At 48.4% G+C, this 19,428-nt stretch overlaps 1 protein-coding gene across 1 annotated transcript in view; it reads right to left on the bottom strand.

Moving 5' to 3' along the window:
• SYT3 (synaptotagmin 3) overlaps positions 1–10,862 on the bottom strand; it is a 38,717-nt gene extending 27,855 nt beyond the window's left edge. Inside the window, exons 1-4 of the mRNA XM_060256262.1 lie at positions 10,650–10,862; positions 8,882–9,022; positions 7,327–7,708; positions 4,507–5,059 (exon numbers count right to left, since the gene is read on the bottom strand). Of these exons, the coding sequence (XP_060112245.1) occupies positions 4,507–5,059; positions 7,327–7,708; positions 8,882–9,017 (1,071 nt within the window). The 5' untranslated portion in view covers positions 9,018–9,022; positions 10,650–10,862. The remainder of the gene's footprint in view (positions 1–4,506; positions 5,060–7,326; positions 7,709–8,881; positions 9,023–10,649) is intronic.
• Positions 10,863–19,428: the final 8,566 nt, after the last annotated feature.

The following is a 19,428-nucleotide window of genomic DNA, read 5'->3' as shown; positions in this document are numbered from 1 at the left end:
TAGAGTCATCAGCAGGCTAAAGTTAGCTTTATTTGGGAGGTAGATCAGCCTCCCACTGCCCCCAATTCCATCCCTGCTGCAACCAGACTTACAGCACGAACTACGGTCTTGTTCCCTACATTTCTCCTCAGTTCAACCACTCACAGACTAAAAACCAGCTGATTTCCTGGAGCTCAGCAAGAAGATCACGATCAATGACAATTGCATTCAATTTAGGGCTTTGATGGGCAGCGGCGGGCTCGGCAGGGGGGGGGGAGGGCGGGAGAGAAGGATGCTACAGGTTTGGATCAGGCGGGGTGGGGGGAGGCATCAGAATGGCTGACGCAGCCAAGGGAGGAAGTGCAAGGAGGGGGGAGAAGAAGGGGTGATCTGGCAAGGTGCAGGGGAGGGGAGGGGAAGTGGAGGCCTCACACCTGACTGCCCTAATTAGCCACCCGTTTCTTGAATACCAAACCCAGCTAAAAATATTCAGCAGAGGGGGAGAAAGAAAACCACAAGTCTATTTGTGCCCAGGATGTCTCTTTGAGCTCCCAAAAAAGAAAAGAGAGGTTGGCGTGGGGAGGGGAGCGAGGAGAAGCCGACAGGTATGCAGGTGGGCGGACAAGCAAATGGAAAAGGAGCTCTCTGTGGATCCCTGGAATTATCTACCCCTTCTACGCACCCTCCCCAACGTCAAAAAGCATCTCCACCCCACACACATCTTCCTTAATTGCTTCGCCCACCAGCTCTTCTTCGCAATCTCCAAACATCATATACCGCCTCACCATCATCAGAGCTTTTTTTGTAGCAGGAACTCCTTTGAATATAAGGCCACACATCTCTGATGTAGCCAATCATCCTGGAGCTTACAGTAGGCCCTTTACTAAGAGCCCTGTAAGCCCTTGGAGTATTGGCTACTTCAGTGGGTGGGGCCTAATATGCAAATTAATTCCTGCTACAAAAAAAGGCCCTGACTATCATGCTTTTACTTCCATAGGGCTGTTGATCATTCTAAGATCGCCAGTTAAAGGACATCAGGAAAGCGGGTGCTGCAAGATGGACTTACTCTTCCTAAGACCCTGGACATCAGCTACTAGACAGACCAGTAATTCAACTAGGGCCCAGGCAGCTGCTAAGCAGACTCTTTATGCTAGTGATCCCGAGTGGTGCTGATGGGCACCAGGATGCCTGCTAAGGTCTTTCTTGGGGACCTGTTTGCTTTGGAAATCTTAATGATAAACTCAAAGGGAGTGCAGGGAACAGGAAAAACAATAACGGAGAAGCTTCAGGTCTCTCTCCAGCAGTTTATGGATTGCTGAAGTCTTGACCACAGATGCAGACTTCCTGATGCCTCTGAGCTGGGAAAGCTCTCTCTGTGGGTATATGGGGAGCAAATAGTCCCCTTTCTTTGGAAGTTGGAATGAAACAGCAATGCTCCCCCAAAGCAAGGAGACAATCCTGCCTTTCCTCCGCCTCCTCAGTGCAACAGGAGACATTACCTTCGCATCTGCAAGGAGCACCCAGTAGGAAGCAACAGTCTCCACCATAGGTCAAAGCTTGCCCTTGAAGCCTCCTGACATTTTGTGATTGGCCACAGGACAGCCATTTTGAGGGGGGACCCACTACCCTTTCTCAGAATTCCAAAAGTGCCCACAGGCTCAACAGTCCTGGGGACCCTTGAGTTATGCCCTTATTCATTTGCTAAGAGCCCCGTGGTGCAGAGTGGTAAAGCTGCAGTACGAGCCCTCTGCTCACAACCTGAGTGCGATCCCAGTGGAAGCTGGTTCAGGTAGCTGGCTCCAGGTTGATGCAGCCTTACATCCTTCCGAGGTTGGTAAAATGAGTCCCCAGCTTGCTGGGGGGAAAGCGTAGATGACTGGGGAAGGCGATGGCAAACCACCCCGCAAAAAGTCTGCCGTGAAAACATTGTGAAAGCAATGTCACCCCAGAGTCAAAAACAACTGGTGCTTGCACAGGGGACTACTTTTACTTTTTTCATTTGCAACCTTCTGAGGCAAGCTGCTCCTTCAGTCTGATTCTATACGTTGGGTAAGTGGAGGTCAGAAGGCAGACAGAGGTTGCCTTCAGCTCAAATGCTACAGCTTCCAAGAAAATGGAAAGACTCCCAGTCACGTGACTCAGGGTCCCATTCTTGGAGACTGTCTTCTCCTATATGAAGCAGTCCAAGTTCTAGGATCTTCTAGAGAGACACTTCTTCAGCTGCCTCTGCTCTCACAGATTAGGCAGGTGGCTACTGGAGACAAAGCCTTTGTAATGATGGCATCATTTCTATGGAATGCGTTTCCTAGACAGTATGGCCAGTGAAACAGCCATAGAGTTCAAATCCCCACACGTTGCCATGAAACTCCCTTAGTAACCTTGGGCCAGACGTACCCTCTTGACCTAAATTACATCACAAGGTCATCATGAGGATAAAATGGGGAAAGAAGAACCATGTACATCGCCATGAACTTTTTAGAGGAAAGGTGAAATAAAAATGTACTGGACAAATAGACAGAGGGATGAATGTTCTGTCTCGCAGCAATTCATGCTCATTATTAGATGTGCTTCAGCAAATAAAAGAAGAAATGAGAACTGAGATTGTAAGGAGGTCTTTGAGTCCCTTGGACAAACTCAGCCTGCAACTAATCCTCATTACCATCGCGGACAATTTAGTAACTTGGGCTGACTGTTTGGGTGCATTGTGACTTTTTATGCTCCAATGAGATGAGCCGTTGTGCTGGACTGAGTAAAATTCATTGGGTTGTTCAGTTCTAATGTTAAATAATCTGCTGTAATAATGCCCTGAAGAATACATGCATGAGTTGGTTTTTGGCATGAAAAGGGGGCTCGCTAGGGCAACAGATATGTGTTGACCCCCTTCCCCCCCACGCTGTCACTTTAATACCACTATAGTATATATTTAGGGTTGCCAGCTTTGGATTGGGAAACAGGATATTTTGGGGAGTGAGCCTGGAGAGGGTGAGGTTTGAGGAGGGGAGGGACCTCAGCAGGGTAAAATGCCATAGAGCAGGGGTGGCCAACGATAGCTCTCCAGATGTTTTTTGCCTACAATTCCCATCAGCCCCAGCCATTGGCCATGATGGCTGGGGTTGATGGGGAGTTGTAGGCAAAAAAACATCTGGAGAGCTACCGCTGGCCACCCCTGCCATAGAGTCCAAAGCAGCCGTTTTCTCCAGGGGAACTGATCTTTATAATCTGGAGATCAACTATAATAGCAGAAGATCTCCAGGTGCCACCTGGAGGCTGGCAACTGTTTTAACAACCAGATCCTTCTTCCCAGGAATATGTGACCTCATCCTGTAATCAATCAGATCTTACTGTATGTATGACGATGCCCTTGAGGACAAACAAAGCTAAGGGAAGGCAATGATTCCCCCATGATATTACCTCCCCCTGAATATACACACATGAAGCTGCATTCTACTGAATCAGATCCTGGATCTGTCAAGGTCAGTATTATCTACTCTGGCTGGCAACAGCTCTTCCCGGACTCAGGCTGAGGTCTTTCACATCATCTGCTGCTTTATCCTTTTAAGTGGATGTGCTGGGGATTGAACTTAGGACCTTCTGCATGGAAAGCAAGTGCTTTGCCTCTGAGCCACAGCCCTTCCCCGTAGGTGAGGTGGCATTTTCTGAATGACACCCGGGAGGGAAGTGCAGTCACCACAGCACAAACAGGTTGTATGGAGAGAAGCACAGCGGTTACAGGGTGGGGGGTTTTTTTGTAGCAGGAACTCCTTTGCATATTAGGCCACACACCCCTGATGTAGCCAATCCTCCAAGAGCTCCCAGTTCCGCAAGGCCTGCAAGATGACGCTATTTCAGCAAGCACTTAACTGAATGGATCTGAATGGATGTTTTAAGACTACTGGATGCCATCTTTAAACTGTACTAAAACTAGCAGCAAATTGTTTTAATTTAATGTTCTAATTTACATGTTTTAATTGTTTTATTATGAACTGTGAGCCGCCCTGAGCATGCTTTGGTGGGGAGGGCAGGATAGAAATCAAATAAACCTGAACGTAAAACTTACAATAGGCCTTGTAAGAAGAGCCCTGTAAGCTCTTGAAGGATTGGCTACATCATGGAGGTGTGGCCTGATATGCAAAGGAGTTCCTGCTACATAAAAAGCCCTGACTGTGGATACTTCTTGCCCCTCCCTTCCCATATATTGACAGAAAGCAGACTCCTTCCATGAGTGTGTGACGGCATTTGCAAAAAAGCGCTTTTCTATTTTGACTCAGCCCTTATCTGCCGAATCAGTGTATTAGTCATGACTGTCCGGTTGAACGGATTCATAGGCCAGTTTAATTGACAGACCCGGCTGACTTCACTGGATTTAAATGTCAAATTTACAGAATTGGGTCGACAAATTAGGAAAGGCTTAATTGCTTGGCTGACTGATGGGGTTGGATGGACATGACACTGAGCCTTCGATGTGACTGCTCTAGAGATAGATCCGTTCCTACCGCTAGTACAACACACACACACACACCCACTCACCGAACTGGCTTCCATGATGTCCCGCCAGAGGGGTGCATCACTGTCCCGCTCAGCCAGTTCCAGCAGGTTGTCCAGCACCACTTGGCCAATGAGGTCGTGACGGGAGAAGCGGTCAAAATCGTAGACGCTGAAGTGCAGCTTCCGCGAGGGCAGTTCGGCAAAGGGGACGTTGAAATTAAAAGTCTCGTTGAAGATGGGGTTCAGTGTCTTGCGGTGCACCTTAGTCTGGAATTTCTTCTTGCGGTCAGGCAGCAGGTACATTTTCACATAGGGGTCTGAGAAACCATTGGCGTCTTTGGCAGGCAGGTCCACGCCCCGGAGAATCCTCACCACCAGCTGCTCTGTGCCATAGGCATAGCGCAGGGCAAAACTCAGCCGCCCGCAGCTCGCAGCCTCCCCTTTCTTGGAGTCCGACTCGCCTGAGCGCTGCTTGTACAACTCCGGTTTGATCTGCCCGATGCTGGTCACTTGCTCCACCTTCTCCTCCCCTCCGTGGACAGCAGTGTCGGGGCTGCTCAACTGCTGGGTCAAGGGGCGTGGCAGTGTATTGTACCTGCAGAGGGGACAGAAATAAAACCAGTCTCTTGTGCAATGACTTCCATCTATCTAGCTACACCATCTTCCATCTATCTAGCTGAGTGAGGAATCCTGCCTCCGGTTCAAAATGGGACTTTGTTTACTTGCTTTTTAATCTGGCCCTTCCTCTAATGAGGTCCAGGCAGTACACACGGGCGAGGAAGGTGGAAAGGCAGAGCTTGTTTTTCCAGGCTCTCTCAATCGCAAAGCAGAGCTACTGATCCAAGTCTCCCTTCTACTGGCTGAGGCTCCTCCCCCCAGACCCCTGGGGAAGGAAGGAAAGAGCCACAGCTTCCTTTGCCTGGTTCCCTGAACCCCATGGGAGAAATACAAAGAAAGCACCTTTAAGACTGAGTGCTAACGTTTTAAGCATTTTTAAGGGTTTTTTAAAATTTAATTGTGTTTGTCTGTGTCCGTTATAAAGTTTATATCTCTGCTACTGAATCTTAAATAGGGTCTGACAAGGCCCAGCCTAACCAGGTCTCATTTATGAAGATCCGACCTTCATAACAAATGAGTTCAACACCCAAGGTGTTTTTTTTTACAGGAACACAAAGGGACGCACTTCTGGCTGGCTTGATGGCAGGGGGTGTAGCCTAATATGCAAATGAGTTCATGCTGGGCTTTTTCTACACAAAAAGTCCTGCCCAAAACAATGGTGATGTCAGGGGTGTGGCCTAATATGCAAATTAGTTCCTGTTGGGCTTTGTCTACAAAAAAAAGTCCTGTTGACGCTCCGAAGTTAAGAGTGTCAGAATGGGTTCTGGGAGACCCAGGTTTGAGCCCCCCCTATGCCAGGTAAGCTCACTGGGTGTCCTTGGGCCAGTCACAGACTCTCAGCCTAACCTACCTCACAGGGCTGTTATGAGGACCAAATGGAGGAGAGGAGAATGATCTCCAATGGGCAGGCGGGTTAGGTTTAAGGAAATAAATAATCATATTATTTTTTTAGTTGCTTGATGCTGATGCAGAGATTGCACCTGCCCTTTTATAAGCAGCAGGGGAGGGGGCTGCCACCAGATCTCCTGAAATGATCCTCAGCCGGCACTTTTGCTCAGCTATCTGCGAGCAGGGCCTCGCCATTACTCCACAGCAGGCAGGGCAAGGGGAAAGGAGAAGAGAGGGAGATGCTACGTTCTGTCTCATTGCATTGGAGCTTTTAAAAAGGGGCACGCATGATCTCCGGGTTGACAACTGGCAACCCTATTTATTTCTATTTCTCACGCAACAGCCCCAGGAGCTGTCCCAGTTATTCCCTTGTGAGAGATAGGTTGGTAAAGGCTACTGACTCACCAGTGAGTCCACTGCAAGGGTAGAGCCTGAACTGATGCCCTGCAGGTTTCAGTCCTACTTTGCCCAACAGATCAGAGTCAGTCGTCCACTCTGCATCCTCATATCTTACTTTCAGTACAGACCTGACCCGGATAGCCCAGGCTAGCCCAATCTTGTCAGGTCTTGGAAGCTAAGCATGGACAGCCTTGGCTAGTATTTGGAAGGGCAACCTCCAAGAAATACCAGGGGCGTGACGCAGAGGCAGGCAATGGCAAACCACCTATGAAACGTCTCTTGTCTTAAAAACAAGTCTAGCTCACCCCCTAGTGGTGCATATTGCTAACAGAGCTAAAACTTTTGACTGCCAGACAATCTTAGGATGTCCTAGCTATTTTACACACAATGCTGTACAATAATAATCTTACTAGTTTTAAATGAAATAAAAAGGGGGGGGGAACCCAGAATAAACACCACTCTCCAAATGAGACAAAAGCAAACATAAAGAAAAACCTTCTAAATTACCAATATAACAAGAAACATACATAAAATACTAAGAAATATTGTTGGAACTAAAGTAAGCAACAGTTTTGATAATGCTACAATCTTCCACCAGCAATCCACAACAGTCTTCCACCATTCCATGCAAAACCTCTATACAGAAATCTCTCTCTCCAGACTGTTTGTCCCAGCACAACTTGGTGGTGGAAAGCACCATTCAGTCATAGCTGATTTATGAGGGTTTTCAGAGATGGTTTGCCATTGCCTACCTCTGCATTGTGACCCTGGACTTCTTAGGTGGTCACCCATCCAAATATTAATCAGAGCTGATCCTACTTAGCCTCCAAGATCTAAAAAGACTGGCCTAGTCTAGGCCATCCAGGTCAGGACCACCACACAATAACTTCCTGCATTTCACATTACAACTAAGCATTCATACCTAGACCACCAATCTTTCCCCATCATCTCACTCACCTAGGTGTGGGTGCCAAGCTTGCAACCTGCTGGTGGGAATGGGCATTGGGCATATTGCCTTCCTTGGTGCTAGTCTGGCCTTCCACAGGGAGGTCAGGGGAGGTCTGGCTGACTTTGAGGTTGGCCTCAGGGTAGGAATCCATATCGAGGTAGGACCTCTCGGGCATCTCTGGCCCCAGCTCCACCCGCTCCGCCAGGAGGTCCCCAAAAGGTGAGTGGTGGAGGTGAGCATGTAGGGAATGCTCCTTGCGCTGCGTTTGCGAAGAGGAGCCTTTATCCCGCCAAGGGATCCAGCAAAGCTTCCACGAGACAAAGAGGGAGACACCCAGCAGTACGATCCCACAGAAGGTCACGATCACGGACAGAAGACTGACCAAGATTTCTAGATGGGGCAAGCAGAAAGACAGGCATCCATGACTCTGGTATCCAGCTTTCATGGTTGAGACATAGCAGATCTGCCTCCCACTCCTTCCCAATCCTGCTGAACCCCCACAGACACGAGGTCACGTCCAGCAAAAAGCTGATACCTTGTAAATTCTCCTATTTCAGAATTATGGTCCGACCTTAACTATCTTAAAGGCAAGGTACTTTACATTTTTATTCACCAAAGACACCCAGGTATGTAGTTCCTCACCCTTCAACCGTGTTGACTAGAAACTTCTCCTTTTCTATAATATCACAAAAATTCAGATTGGCAGGATCCTGTAGGATCCCTTTTCATAGCTTATTGGGCAAATGGAGCCAAGATCCCATTCATGCACTCCTTGCCTGCAGATTAGTGTGGACTTGGGATAGTACATGGTTTCGGTTTTCCTTGCCTTCAGGGACTCGCATTAACACACGTGATGCTCCCCACTGAGTCAGATCACTGGTCTGTCAAGGTCAGTTTTGTCTACTCTGACAGGCAGTAGCTCTCCAGGGTCTCAAGCAGAGGTCTTTCACATCACCTGCTACCTGATCCTTTTAACTGAAGATGCCTGGGATTGAACCTGCGACCTTCTGCATGCAAAGCTAGTGCTCTACCACTGAACCAAGAGTCAATCTCAACACGTGAAGCTGCATTATACTGAGCCACAGGGCTTTTTTTTTTTTAGCAGGAACACTCAGGAACACAGTTCCGGCTGGCTTGGCACCAGGGGTGTGGCCTAATATGCAAATGAATTCCTGCTGGGCTATTTCCACAAAAAAGCCCTATATGAAACAATGTTGATAGCAGGAAGTGTGGCCTAATATGTAAATGAGTTCCTGCTAGGCTTTTTCTGCCAAACAAGCCCTGCTGAGTCAAGTCAATTGTTGATCGAGGTCAGCACTGTCTACTCTGAATGGCAGAAGCTCTTCAGGGTCTTCAGACTTGCATGTTGCTTGCTCCCCGATCCTTATAATGAGAGAGGCCAAGGATTGAACCTGGGACCTTCTGCATGCAAAGCAAATGGGCTTAACTGCTCAACCAGCATTTCAGCAACTCCTGGGAGCGGGTCATAGTTCCTCTTCTGCCTCAGATCCACCTCCTAAATATGGGCCGTATCCTACCATGAACTACCTCCAGGCTCCTCACCTGAGTTGACAGGACCCACATGGCCCGTCAGTTCCTGACACTTCTCCCGTTCCTGGGCAGCACATGTGTTGGAGCACAGCACCTGAAGAAGCTCCATCGCTTTGCGGTGCCTCTCTTCGTCGTAGTCTCCCGACATGATGCCTACGAGGGAAGGCAGAATAAAAGGAGATCAGAAAGGCCAGGTTATAACTGCACTGGATTTTAATCTGCTGCTCTTGAACACAAGAAGCTGCCTTATACTGAATCAGAGAATCAATCCATCCAGGTCAGTATTGTCTACTCAGACTGGCAGCAGCTCTGCAGAGCAACAGGCAGAAGTCTTTCACATCACCTACTGCCTGGTCCTTTTAACTGGAGATGCTGGGAATTGAACCTGGAACCTTCTGCATGCCAAGCAGAGGCTCTACCACTGATTTATTTTTATTTACTTAATTTTATTTACTTTGGATTTCTATCCCGCCCTCTCCACAAGCAGACTCAGGGTAGCTAACGATAATTTAAAACAACTATTTTAGGTTACAAAATTAAAACAATAAAACTTAAACAGTTAAAACTACATTTACGGTGCTACTCAAGACATTTTGATATAGGCGGGTTCACAGCTTTCTTCAATTGGCAGTCCAATTAATATTGATGTCATAATTTCTTCTTTCCCTGACAGTGGTCCTTATGATGATGATGAAGAAGAAGATATTGGATTTATATCCCGCCCTCCACTCCGAAGAGTCTCAGAGCGGCTCACAATCTCCTTTACCTTCCTCCCCCACAACAGACACCCTGTGAGGTGGGTGGGGCTGGAGAGGGCTCTCACAGCAGCTGCCCTTTCAAGGACAACCTCTGCCAGAGCTATGGCTGACCCAAGGCCATGCTAGCAGGTGCAAGTGGAGGAGTGGGGAATCAAACCCGGTTCTCCCAGGTAAGAGTCCGCACACTTAACCACTACACCAAACTGGCTCTCTGTTCCTGATGGTCCCTGTTCCTCATAACTGATGTTGCTCAGCAGTATGAAAGTGGCAGTCCTCTCCCATTTAGATATTATAGGCCAGTCGGAATAGTTCAGTTTTGCAGGCCCTGTGGAATTGGGAGAGATCCCGCAGAGCCCTTATGGCCTCTGGAGGGTGTTCCACATAATTGGTGCTCCCACAGAGTAGGCCCTGGCCCTTATAGAGCTCAGTCTGGCCTCCCTGGGTCCGGGGTGGGCCATGACATTCTTCCTGTCTTCAATGGCTTGTTTGTGGTTAGGTGGCAGATCAGTGGACTGGAAGAGCATCCTAATCTATATGGGAGATGCACTGATTGGGGGCAACTAGGTTACCTCTGGAAATGACTAATTTTTCCAGTCCTCAGTATTTGCCTCCAGGAGAAACACTCCAGGATCCTACCCTCCTTATTTCTTTCATCCTCACAGCAATACAGAAGAAAAAAATCAGACTCCCGTTGGTCACAGACAGTGTGGGAGGAGAAAAAGGGAAAGGGTTAGTGAAAGAAACAGGATAAGGGGCATAGCGGCTGTTTCTCGGCTCAGAGACTCGATGCACCAAGGTACTATCACTGTCTCTGGGTGAGAAACTGGCAACCATGGAATTTAAAGGGATAAAGGTTTGGAGGCCCAGCAGAAGCTCAAGGGAACCAGGGAAAGACCAGTCCCATCACCAGGAAGGAAAGGAGAGCAAGGGAGACAGCAGCTGATACAAGCACACTCTCCAGGTGAAGAGGGGGCAACTTTCTTCTATTCCTGAGCAACAGAGTCCCCCGAAAGCCCTCTCACCTGGTCAACAACTGGTTCAGGGTATGGCTGTCAGGTTGCTTCTGTATTGCTGAATCCAGGATGCCAACTGGTCCAGGTCAGTGCCAAGCAGGAGGAAAGCAGGGAGCCAATGCCAAATCCCCAGTGATCCCAGTCCGGTTGTGAGCAGCAGCCGGCTGGGAGCAGGGCATGCAATCTGCCATCCGGGGCACTGCTGGGTCCATGTGTTGCAGGGTGGGGGTGTGGTAGCACCCTCTGCTGGGATGCTGGAGGAAATGGCTTGCAGGTGGGGCTGTCAAAGAAGAGTCAGTGGTTCTGGCTGGCTTTGGGAGACCTTGTGGAGGTGCTGGAACCACAGCTGACCCTGGGGGGCATCTTCATGGCAGCAGGGAGTAGCTTGCAAAATCTTCAAGGAAACTGCTGACCTGAGGATCTTCCTCCTGCTACCTTCCAGAGTTACGTAGACAGCTGCAGTGAAGGGGAAAAGCCAGTTAGATCTGAGCCCATGCTTGCTTTCTGTGGGTTTTCATCATTATCAGAGGGAACAGAGCACACCATGTACACAGTCTTGATCTAAAAAACCACTAAAGAGCCCAGGGATGGGGTACCTAAAGACTGCCTTATCCCTCTAAACCTCTGAATCCCAGTGCCAAGAGGCGACTTCAGGGGAAGGCCTTGGCCTCTATGCCCTGTTGTTGGCCCTCTAGCATGTGAGACACAATGCTGGACTAGATGGACCACACGTCTGATCCAGCATCATTCTTCTTACGTTCTCTCAAGTTCTACAAGCCTATCTGCTTAGCAAAGTGATCACTGGAGACCCTCAGACACGCCACCTAAGGAGATCAGACGTAAAGGCAGATGGTTACCAGAGGTGGGAGCTCTTTGTGGAATTTAATCTGGGAACCTTCTGCATACAAAGCAAATGGATGACCTGCTGAGCCAGTACTTTAGCAACTCCTGGGAGCAAGACATTGTTTCTCTTCTGCCTGAGATCCTCCTTCTAAATACGGGCCATACCCTACCATGAACTGCCTCCAGACTCCTCACCTGGGTTGATGGGGCTCTCCTGTTCCTGGGCAGCACGTGTGTTGGAGCTTTTTGACTGGAAAGTATATATGAAAGTCAAGGTGGCATAGCAGGGAAATTGCCAGACTAGGCTCTTGGATTCACCATCTGTGGAAGGTTGCTAGGTGTCCTCGGCCCAACCACTCTCTTGCTCTACATGATGGGAGGATACAACGGAGGAGGGGAGAAAGATGCTGTAAGCCACTTTGGATTCCCTTTGGGGAGAAAAGGGAGATACAACTAAATAGGTCTCCAATGTCCCAGGGAGAAAAAGGTCTACCAGCTCTCCAAAATCCCTTTTTAAATTCAAGATGGCAGTGACTGGACCTGGGACGTTCTCCATTGAAGAAGAAGATGATATTGGATTTATATCCCACTCTATACTCTGAATCTCAGAGTCTCAGAGTGGTCACAATCTCCTTTATCTTCCCCCCCAACAACAGACACCCTGTGAGGTGGCTGGGGCTGAGAAAGCTCTCACAGCAGCTGCCCTTTCAAGGAGAACCTCTGTCAGAGCTATGGCTGACCCAAGGCCACTCCAGCAGCTGCAAGTGGAGGAGTGGGGAATCAAACCCAGCTCTCCCAGATAAGAGTCCGCGCACTTCACCACTACACCAAACCGAAAGCCTTTCCCACAAGTTAAAACTATTTTATTTGCAAGAGGTTTTTATGGTGGGCAAAATGTGGATGCTCTGATGTCGATGGCCCAGGCTAGCGAGATCTCAGAACGTAAGCAGGGTCAGCCCTGGTTAGTACTTGGATAGGAGACCACCAAGAAAGTCCAGGGATGACACTCAGAGGCACGCAATGGCAAACCTCATCTGAATGCATCTCGTCTTGAAAACCCCACAGGATCACCACAAGCGGCCTGTGACTTGATGGCACCTCCTGCCACCTACTTGCGGGTCCTTCCACCCCAGATTAAGGGGACCTTTAATTTTATTTGAATTGCATTGCATATATTAGTGGTTTTGTAGACTTACCGTGGAAAGGCAAGATAAAGCATTTTTTTAAAAAGCAATCAGTAGCTTATCACCAGCATAAAATTCACCAGCCTTGCAGACTGCCAAGGAAAGGGGTGGGTTCCAGGACTCCTGGGTTCCCTGGGAAAGGAGAGAGATGTTGTGGGGCTGGGAGGGAGCAGAAGAACCCCTGGGTTCTCGGTGGGGAAAAAAATGAACATAGAATTCGATGAGTTTAGATTCATGGGAGAGAAATATTATTTGGAGCTGTAGAATAATGAAACGAGAGCATCTGCTAAGAGCTGTGAACCCTGCATTCTTTCAGACAGGTGTATGATTTATTTTTATGTATTTATTAGATTCAAGGAGCTCTGGGCAGCAGATGTGGCCCCTTCTTGATCTTTTAGCATCACAACAACCCTGTGGGGTAGGCTCAGCTGAGTCAGTATGATTGACCCGAAGACAGCCAGTGAGCTTTGGAGGAATTTGAACCCGCATCTCTCAGCCATAGCCAGCCATGACACCACATTGGCTCCCATAGGTCAGCAATATTTTGAAAACAGAGAAGTGAGGAAATTTTTGACTTCTTTGGGGACAGAAGAAGGCAAATCAGGATCTGTGCCTCTAAGTCCTTCTGGGATCTTGGATACATGAAGCTCCTTTCTACTGAGTCAGACCTCTGGCCCACCAAGCTTGGAATCATTTACTCTGACCAGCAGCTAGAACATAAGAGAAGCCCTGCTGGATCAGGCCAATGGCCCATCCAGTCCAACACTCTGTGTCACACAGTGGCCAAAAAAACCAAGTGCCATCAAGAGGTCCATCAGTGGAGCCAGGACACTAGAAGCCCTCCAATTGTGCCCCCCCCCCCAAGCATCAAGAATACAGAACATCACTGCCCCAGACACAGAGTTCCAACAATACACTGTGGCTAATAGCCACTGATGGACCTCTGTTGATCTCCAGGGTCTCAAGCAGTGGTCTTTTCCATCGTTTGCTACCGGAACCTTTTCACTGGAGATACTGGGAATGGAACTCAGGTCCTGCATGCCCTACCATCGAGCCATGACCCTGGCCTGACCAATCCAGAGGTCATGATGTTAACAGTCGGCATTCCCTCATTATGTGATCTCCTGAGACTACAACTGATCTCCAGGCAACACAGATCAGTTCCCCTGGAGAAAATGGCTGCTTTGGAAGGTGGGCTCTATGCCACTTTAGGGCTGAACAGCCGTCACAGAAAGTCCTTTCTTGCCAGAGGTCTTAGGCTGGGTGAGTAGGAAGTGCATGGGAAAAGCCTGGAAGCGTGAGCTTCGTAAGAGAGGCAAACCCACTATCTCCGCCCTCCCTTTCTTCCTGCTCTCCCCCTTTTGTGAGAAAGAAGCTGCCAGTGGAAGAGCGACCCTGTTCTGCTCCCCAAGAGGGGAACAAGCCGCAGAGGCAGAGGAGATAAGAGGCAGGTGGCTCCCAGCCTCGCCTCGCCCCAAAAGCTTCTGCAGCCTCCACTGCTGCCATCGCTGCATCCCTGCTGGAGTCGCCAGCGTTCATTCCTGCCCAGAATAACAAGTACCAGGGCTAGATGGTAGCACACAGCCTTCTCTCTCTCTCTTCTCCATCATCATCTCTTCTCTGGGCAAAAATCATCCTCACCAGTCTCGGGGGCAGCGATTCTCCTCCCTATAAACCTAGCAAGGCCTCTTTCTGCTCTCCCCCCCCCCCCCCGCAAAAAACCCCAAGGTTATTTTCAATTAGGTAGTAATTTTGAAAGGAAGGAAAGAAAAAGTCCACCCATTATTTTATCAACTTCACTCCTCCCTTCCCGAAATGAGCTTTCAAGGGTTGCCCTGAATTACTAGGTTCTCTGTCTCTCACACTGCGGTACGTTTTTATCCTGCCATTTTCCTAGGAACTCAGAGCGGCATATAGAGTTTTTCCTTCCCCATTTCACGCATGCAACAGTCCTGTGAAGTAGAGTTTTAATCTGCACTACAATCCTGTAGGGCAGGGCTAGGATGAGAGAGAGATGGGGGGGAGGGAGGGAGAGAATGCCCCAAGGGAATAAGAAGAGCCTCATGGCTGAGTGGAGATTTGAACCTGGATCTCCCAGATCCTAATTCAACACTCAAATTGACTAGATTACACTGGCTAGTCCCCCCCCCCCCTTTATTATCATCCCCTCAATATCCAACCCCCCGCCCCCCAATTCTGCTGTTTCCTTTCCTTGGGCTGCCAGCCTTCCAGGTGGTGGCTGGAGATCTGAGATTACAACTGATCTCCAAGTGACAGAGATCAGTTCCCCTGGAGAAAGTGGCCGCTTTGGAAGGTGGACCCTATGGCACTGTACCCCATTGAAGTCCCTCCTCTCCCCAACCCCACTCTCCTCAGGCACTATCCCTCAAATTTTCAGGTATTTCCCAACCTGGAGCTGGCAACCCTATGACCTTCCCCCTCCCCATATACAACTTGATCTCTTGTCCAGCTAGAAAGCTCCCCTTTGGCTCAGCTAATCTTTCGCACCACACCTAGCTTTTAAAGGGCTTTCAGAACCATAAAACCACTTTTCTTTCTTCTTTCCTTCCCTCAGCCTTCCCCAGTGAATTTCCACAGGGAACACTCCCTTTTCAGATGTCAGTCATCAGACCCACAGGGAATGGCTGTGCTCCGCTATAGGGAGAAGGGGACCTTGAAGAGCATCTCCCACAAGCCTCTGGAGTGAGAGGCAAGCCTGAGGGCCAGGATCTCTCTTCAGAATACAATATCCCACAATGCCAAGCTCCTCAAAGCCTCCCTCACCCAGAGGCCTCCTCCTGGAAAGCTCCAGCAGGGCTATAAACAAGGGAGACAGAGCAGGCTGAAGGGGTCTCTGAAAGAACTTGGCCTAGCCTGGTTACTGCTCTGGAAAAATCCTCTCCCGCATGGCCTGGGTCAAACCAGCATGTCAGTGCCAGGCATCCAGATGCTTGCTGCCACATTGCGTTAGGGAGCCCCGCGCAAAAAATGTGTGCTAGCAAGCCAGCTGTCTCCAAAGCTAACAGAGATACACTACAGCCCACAAACACACACTACTGACAAATACGCGCGCACACTCTTCCAGAACAGGCACCCATACACGCACAGATGGTGCAAACAAGCATTTGATGCAAAACATGCATGCTTATGTTCCAAACATGTGTGCTAATGGACACGCTCGCCTGTCCAGCATGTCTAGAGAATACGCATACCTTTTTTTTGTCAATGCAGTACCCACTGACTCCAGAGCTCTAAAGCGTAAAAGCGCATGACCAGAGATGCTTGATTGGGTTGTCACTAAACCAGCTGCGAGCTGGGGGAACACCAAAGTACGCTTGTGCCACCTCATTCGCACAACACGATCTACATAGACAGAAATGAATATCAACATGCTTACGCAGGCAGAAAGGCTTAATTTTGGAAACAGAGGGCACAAGGTCAGTTTTCTCAGCTCACAGTGTTCCTTGTCTCAGATGCCCACACGCATGGCAGCAGGCTGTGGCAATGGCACTCTGGACATGATCAGAAGCAGTGGGGTTTTTTTCCTGCCAGTCTGCCAATGTGGTGACAACAAACGTTATGTGACTGACACATCTTCTAGAGCTGGCCAGTAACATTTAAAGTAATGAGTAAGGCCTGGCTAGAATGAGGCCTTGATCAAGAAAAACACTGCTGCCTGGTCCTGTAATGTTTCATCATGAAACTAGCAAGGCCACATTATTGACTCTTTTCAATATTCCGTTTTAGAAACTGGTTGCCAATGGATTTTTTTCTGTCATTTTAGACAGATCTGTTTTAGTTACCAGCTGCTAGAGAAATGTATTTACGATTTCATAGAAACCTGCTAGTGTTAGGTTAGCAAAGTGTGGTTGAACAGTTTTTGAGGGAAACCACTTTCCCCCCATTTTTCAACCCCTTTGTTGTGCTTCTGAATCACTGTGGCGTGCTGTTTAAAATGTCCATAGCGCTTCCTACAATGCTGCTTTTTCCTGCTCTTTTTCACTGTGTGATCTTCCTCAGACTTTAAACAAAAAAAGTTCTAAGGTGAGCATTATAGCACTAAACTGCTATAGCACTCACTTCAGAATGTTTCTTTTAAAGTTTGAGGAAGAACACAGCAAAAAAGGGTGCAGGGAAAAAGTGGCACTGTTTGAAATTACCATAGTGCTTCAGAGATGGCTCATTAATGGAAGGAAATACGCTGTATGAACCCCTTGTCCCTGTATCACTTTACTCAAAATTGAGCCAACAATGAATAACATCTTGTTTAGAATGTTAATATGAAAAGGGCCATTGTCAAAGGCTAACAGAGTGACCTGAGGGGAGCACTTCCTCAAACGCTTTTTCTGTATTTATGGATTGAAAAATAAATAAATTAAAATAATAAATTAAAAATAAATTAAAATCTCTCCTCAGCCATAAACTCAGAATGTGACCTTACGAAAGCCAGCCTCAGTTTCCCCTACCTAAAATACAAGGTTGGCAGGGTTGCCGGCTCTGGGTGAGGAAACACCCGGAGATTTGGAAGAAGGTGGGGTTTGGAAAAAGACCTCAGCAGGATATAGTGCCATAGAGTCCACCTTCCAAAGCAGTCATTTTCTCCAGGGGAACTGACCTTGGTCATCTGGAGATCAACTGTAATAGCAGATCTCCAGATGCTACCTGGAGGCTGGCAACCCTATCATACTAGCCTATCTTACAGGGCTATTACAAATATTATTGATAATGCAAACAAAGTTCTTTGAATGTCCTAAACATGTCATATAAATAGGACTGCCAGTTCCAAGGTGGTGGCAGGAGATCTCCTGGAATGTCAACTGGTCTCCAGACAACAGAGATCATTTCTCCTGGAGAAAATGGCTGCATTGGAGGGTGAACTCTATGGCACTGTTCCCCACTGAAGGCCCACCTTCCTCAGGCTGTACCCCCAAAATCTCCAGGTATTTCCAAACCCAGAACTGGTAACCCTACATACAAACGCTAACTATTAATCAGTTGGCTTTAGTAAATATGCTTCCATGTTTCTTCAGAAAAAACATTGCTCTTGAATGCAAACAGGGACTCCAATTACTGTTCTGTATGACAGTCAAAGATTCAACCCACAGGTCTTCACTTTCCTGCCCCACCCCCAGCAGAGACCCATGACAAGCTCAGTTTGTTTCTCATGTGACATGCAGGGAGAGGAGGGGATGACACTAAGAAGCAGAGTCCAAGCTTCAGGGGTTCAGTCCCTGCCATCTCCACTGAAAGGATTTCATGAAGCAAGTCCTTTCTCTATTTGACACCCTGGAAAGCCTTTGCCAGTCAGAGAAGAGACCAAAGACCAGTAGCCTGCCTAGCTCCACAGCTACTTTGTACGTTCTCATAGGCCCCAGTATGTAACCAAAAACCCACCAAGTTTAGGTTTAGTTACAGGATTTTGGAAGGGAGCTCTATAAGTACAGCCAAGCCAGCTTGTTGCTGTTGTTTTATGCCTCTGTCACCAAAATTACTCTGGGCTTTTTGGCCTCATTCTTACAGGGCTCAACATCTTCTGAAAATCTGGCCAGTTACCAAATGGAGATTATAAGATCTTGCAAGAGCCCAGAATGCCACTGTAACAGCACCAGCATGGGGTAAGTGTTTCAAGTGTGGGCTCAGGAGCTGGGAGACCCAGGTTCAAAGCCCCGTAAGAACATAAGAAGAGCCCTGCTGGGTCAGACCTGAGGTCTATCTAGTCCAGCATCCTGTCTCATGTAGCTTCCAGTCAGTTCCCCTGGAGAGCCAACAACTGGGCATAGAAGCTGAGATGTCCCCCTGTTATGTCTCCTGGCATGAGGATTCAGAGGTTTATTGCCTCTGGATGTGGAGGTTCCCTTTAATCACCACAGCTAGTAGCCATGACCCATCTTTGTCATGGAGGATTGCCGGGTGATCGTGGGACAGTTGTAGTCTACCACACAGGATTGTTGTGAGGATAAAATGTAGGTGAGGAAAACAATATAAGCCACTTTGAATCCCCACTAGGGAGAAAGGCAGGGCATAAAGGCATTGTTCTCCAAGACCTTGACAGGGCCTGTCACTGTTCAACAGACCATGGTTGCAGCCTGACTCCTCTCTCTTTGGATGGCAGCAGGCATCCAGGCCTGCCTGAACGGCTAGGGTCTGCTCACTTCCTTTCCTTCAGCATGACCACCACCCCCACAGGTGGCAACTCAGGTTCTTCCTCTGCCAGATGGTCAGAAAGTACCTGACCGCTGTTCACTTAGCCCAAGGGTCCCCTCCTTTTTTGAGCCTGCAGGTACCCTTGGAATTCTGACACAGGGTGGTGGGCAAAACCACAAAATGGCTGCTGCAGGGGACGAAGTCCCATACACGGAAGAAGCTTAAGCACAGGGGAGAAGAGGAATAATTTTTTAAAAAATACACTGGGAAAGAGTGAAAAAGAATAACACTGACACTGTGGTGGCAGTGATTACTGTAATAACATTTTAATCAACCCAACCAATCAGATCTCCAGTGGGCCTTCAAAAGCCCTGCCAGGCAAGAGCCCTACCTGGACCCACCCACTTTCTAAAAACACTTGGTGGCACCAGGAAGAAGGAGGAGGAGGAGGAAGAGGTTTTTATACCCCTCCCCTCATGACCCGAAAGAGGTCCAGAGCAGCTTACAATCTCTTTTTCTCTTCCTCTCCCCACAACAGACACCCTGTGAGGTAGGTGGGGCTGAAAGAGCTCTGAGAAAACTGTGAGTGATGCCAGGTCACCCAGCTGGCTTCCTGT

The sequence above is a fragment of the Heteronotia binoei genome, chromosome 15 (assembly GCF_032191835.1).
Source record: "Heteronotia binoei isolate CCM8104 ecotype False Entrance Well chromosome 15, APGP_CSIRO_Hbin_v1, whole genome shotgun sequence".
In the NCBI taxonomy this organism is placed as follows: Eukaryota; Metazoa; Chordata; class Lepidosauria; order Squamata; family Gekkonidae; genus Heteronotia; species Heteronotia binoei.
This window is presented reverse-complemented; position numbering and strand designations above follow the sequence as displayed.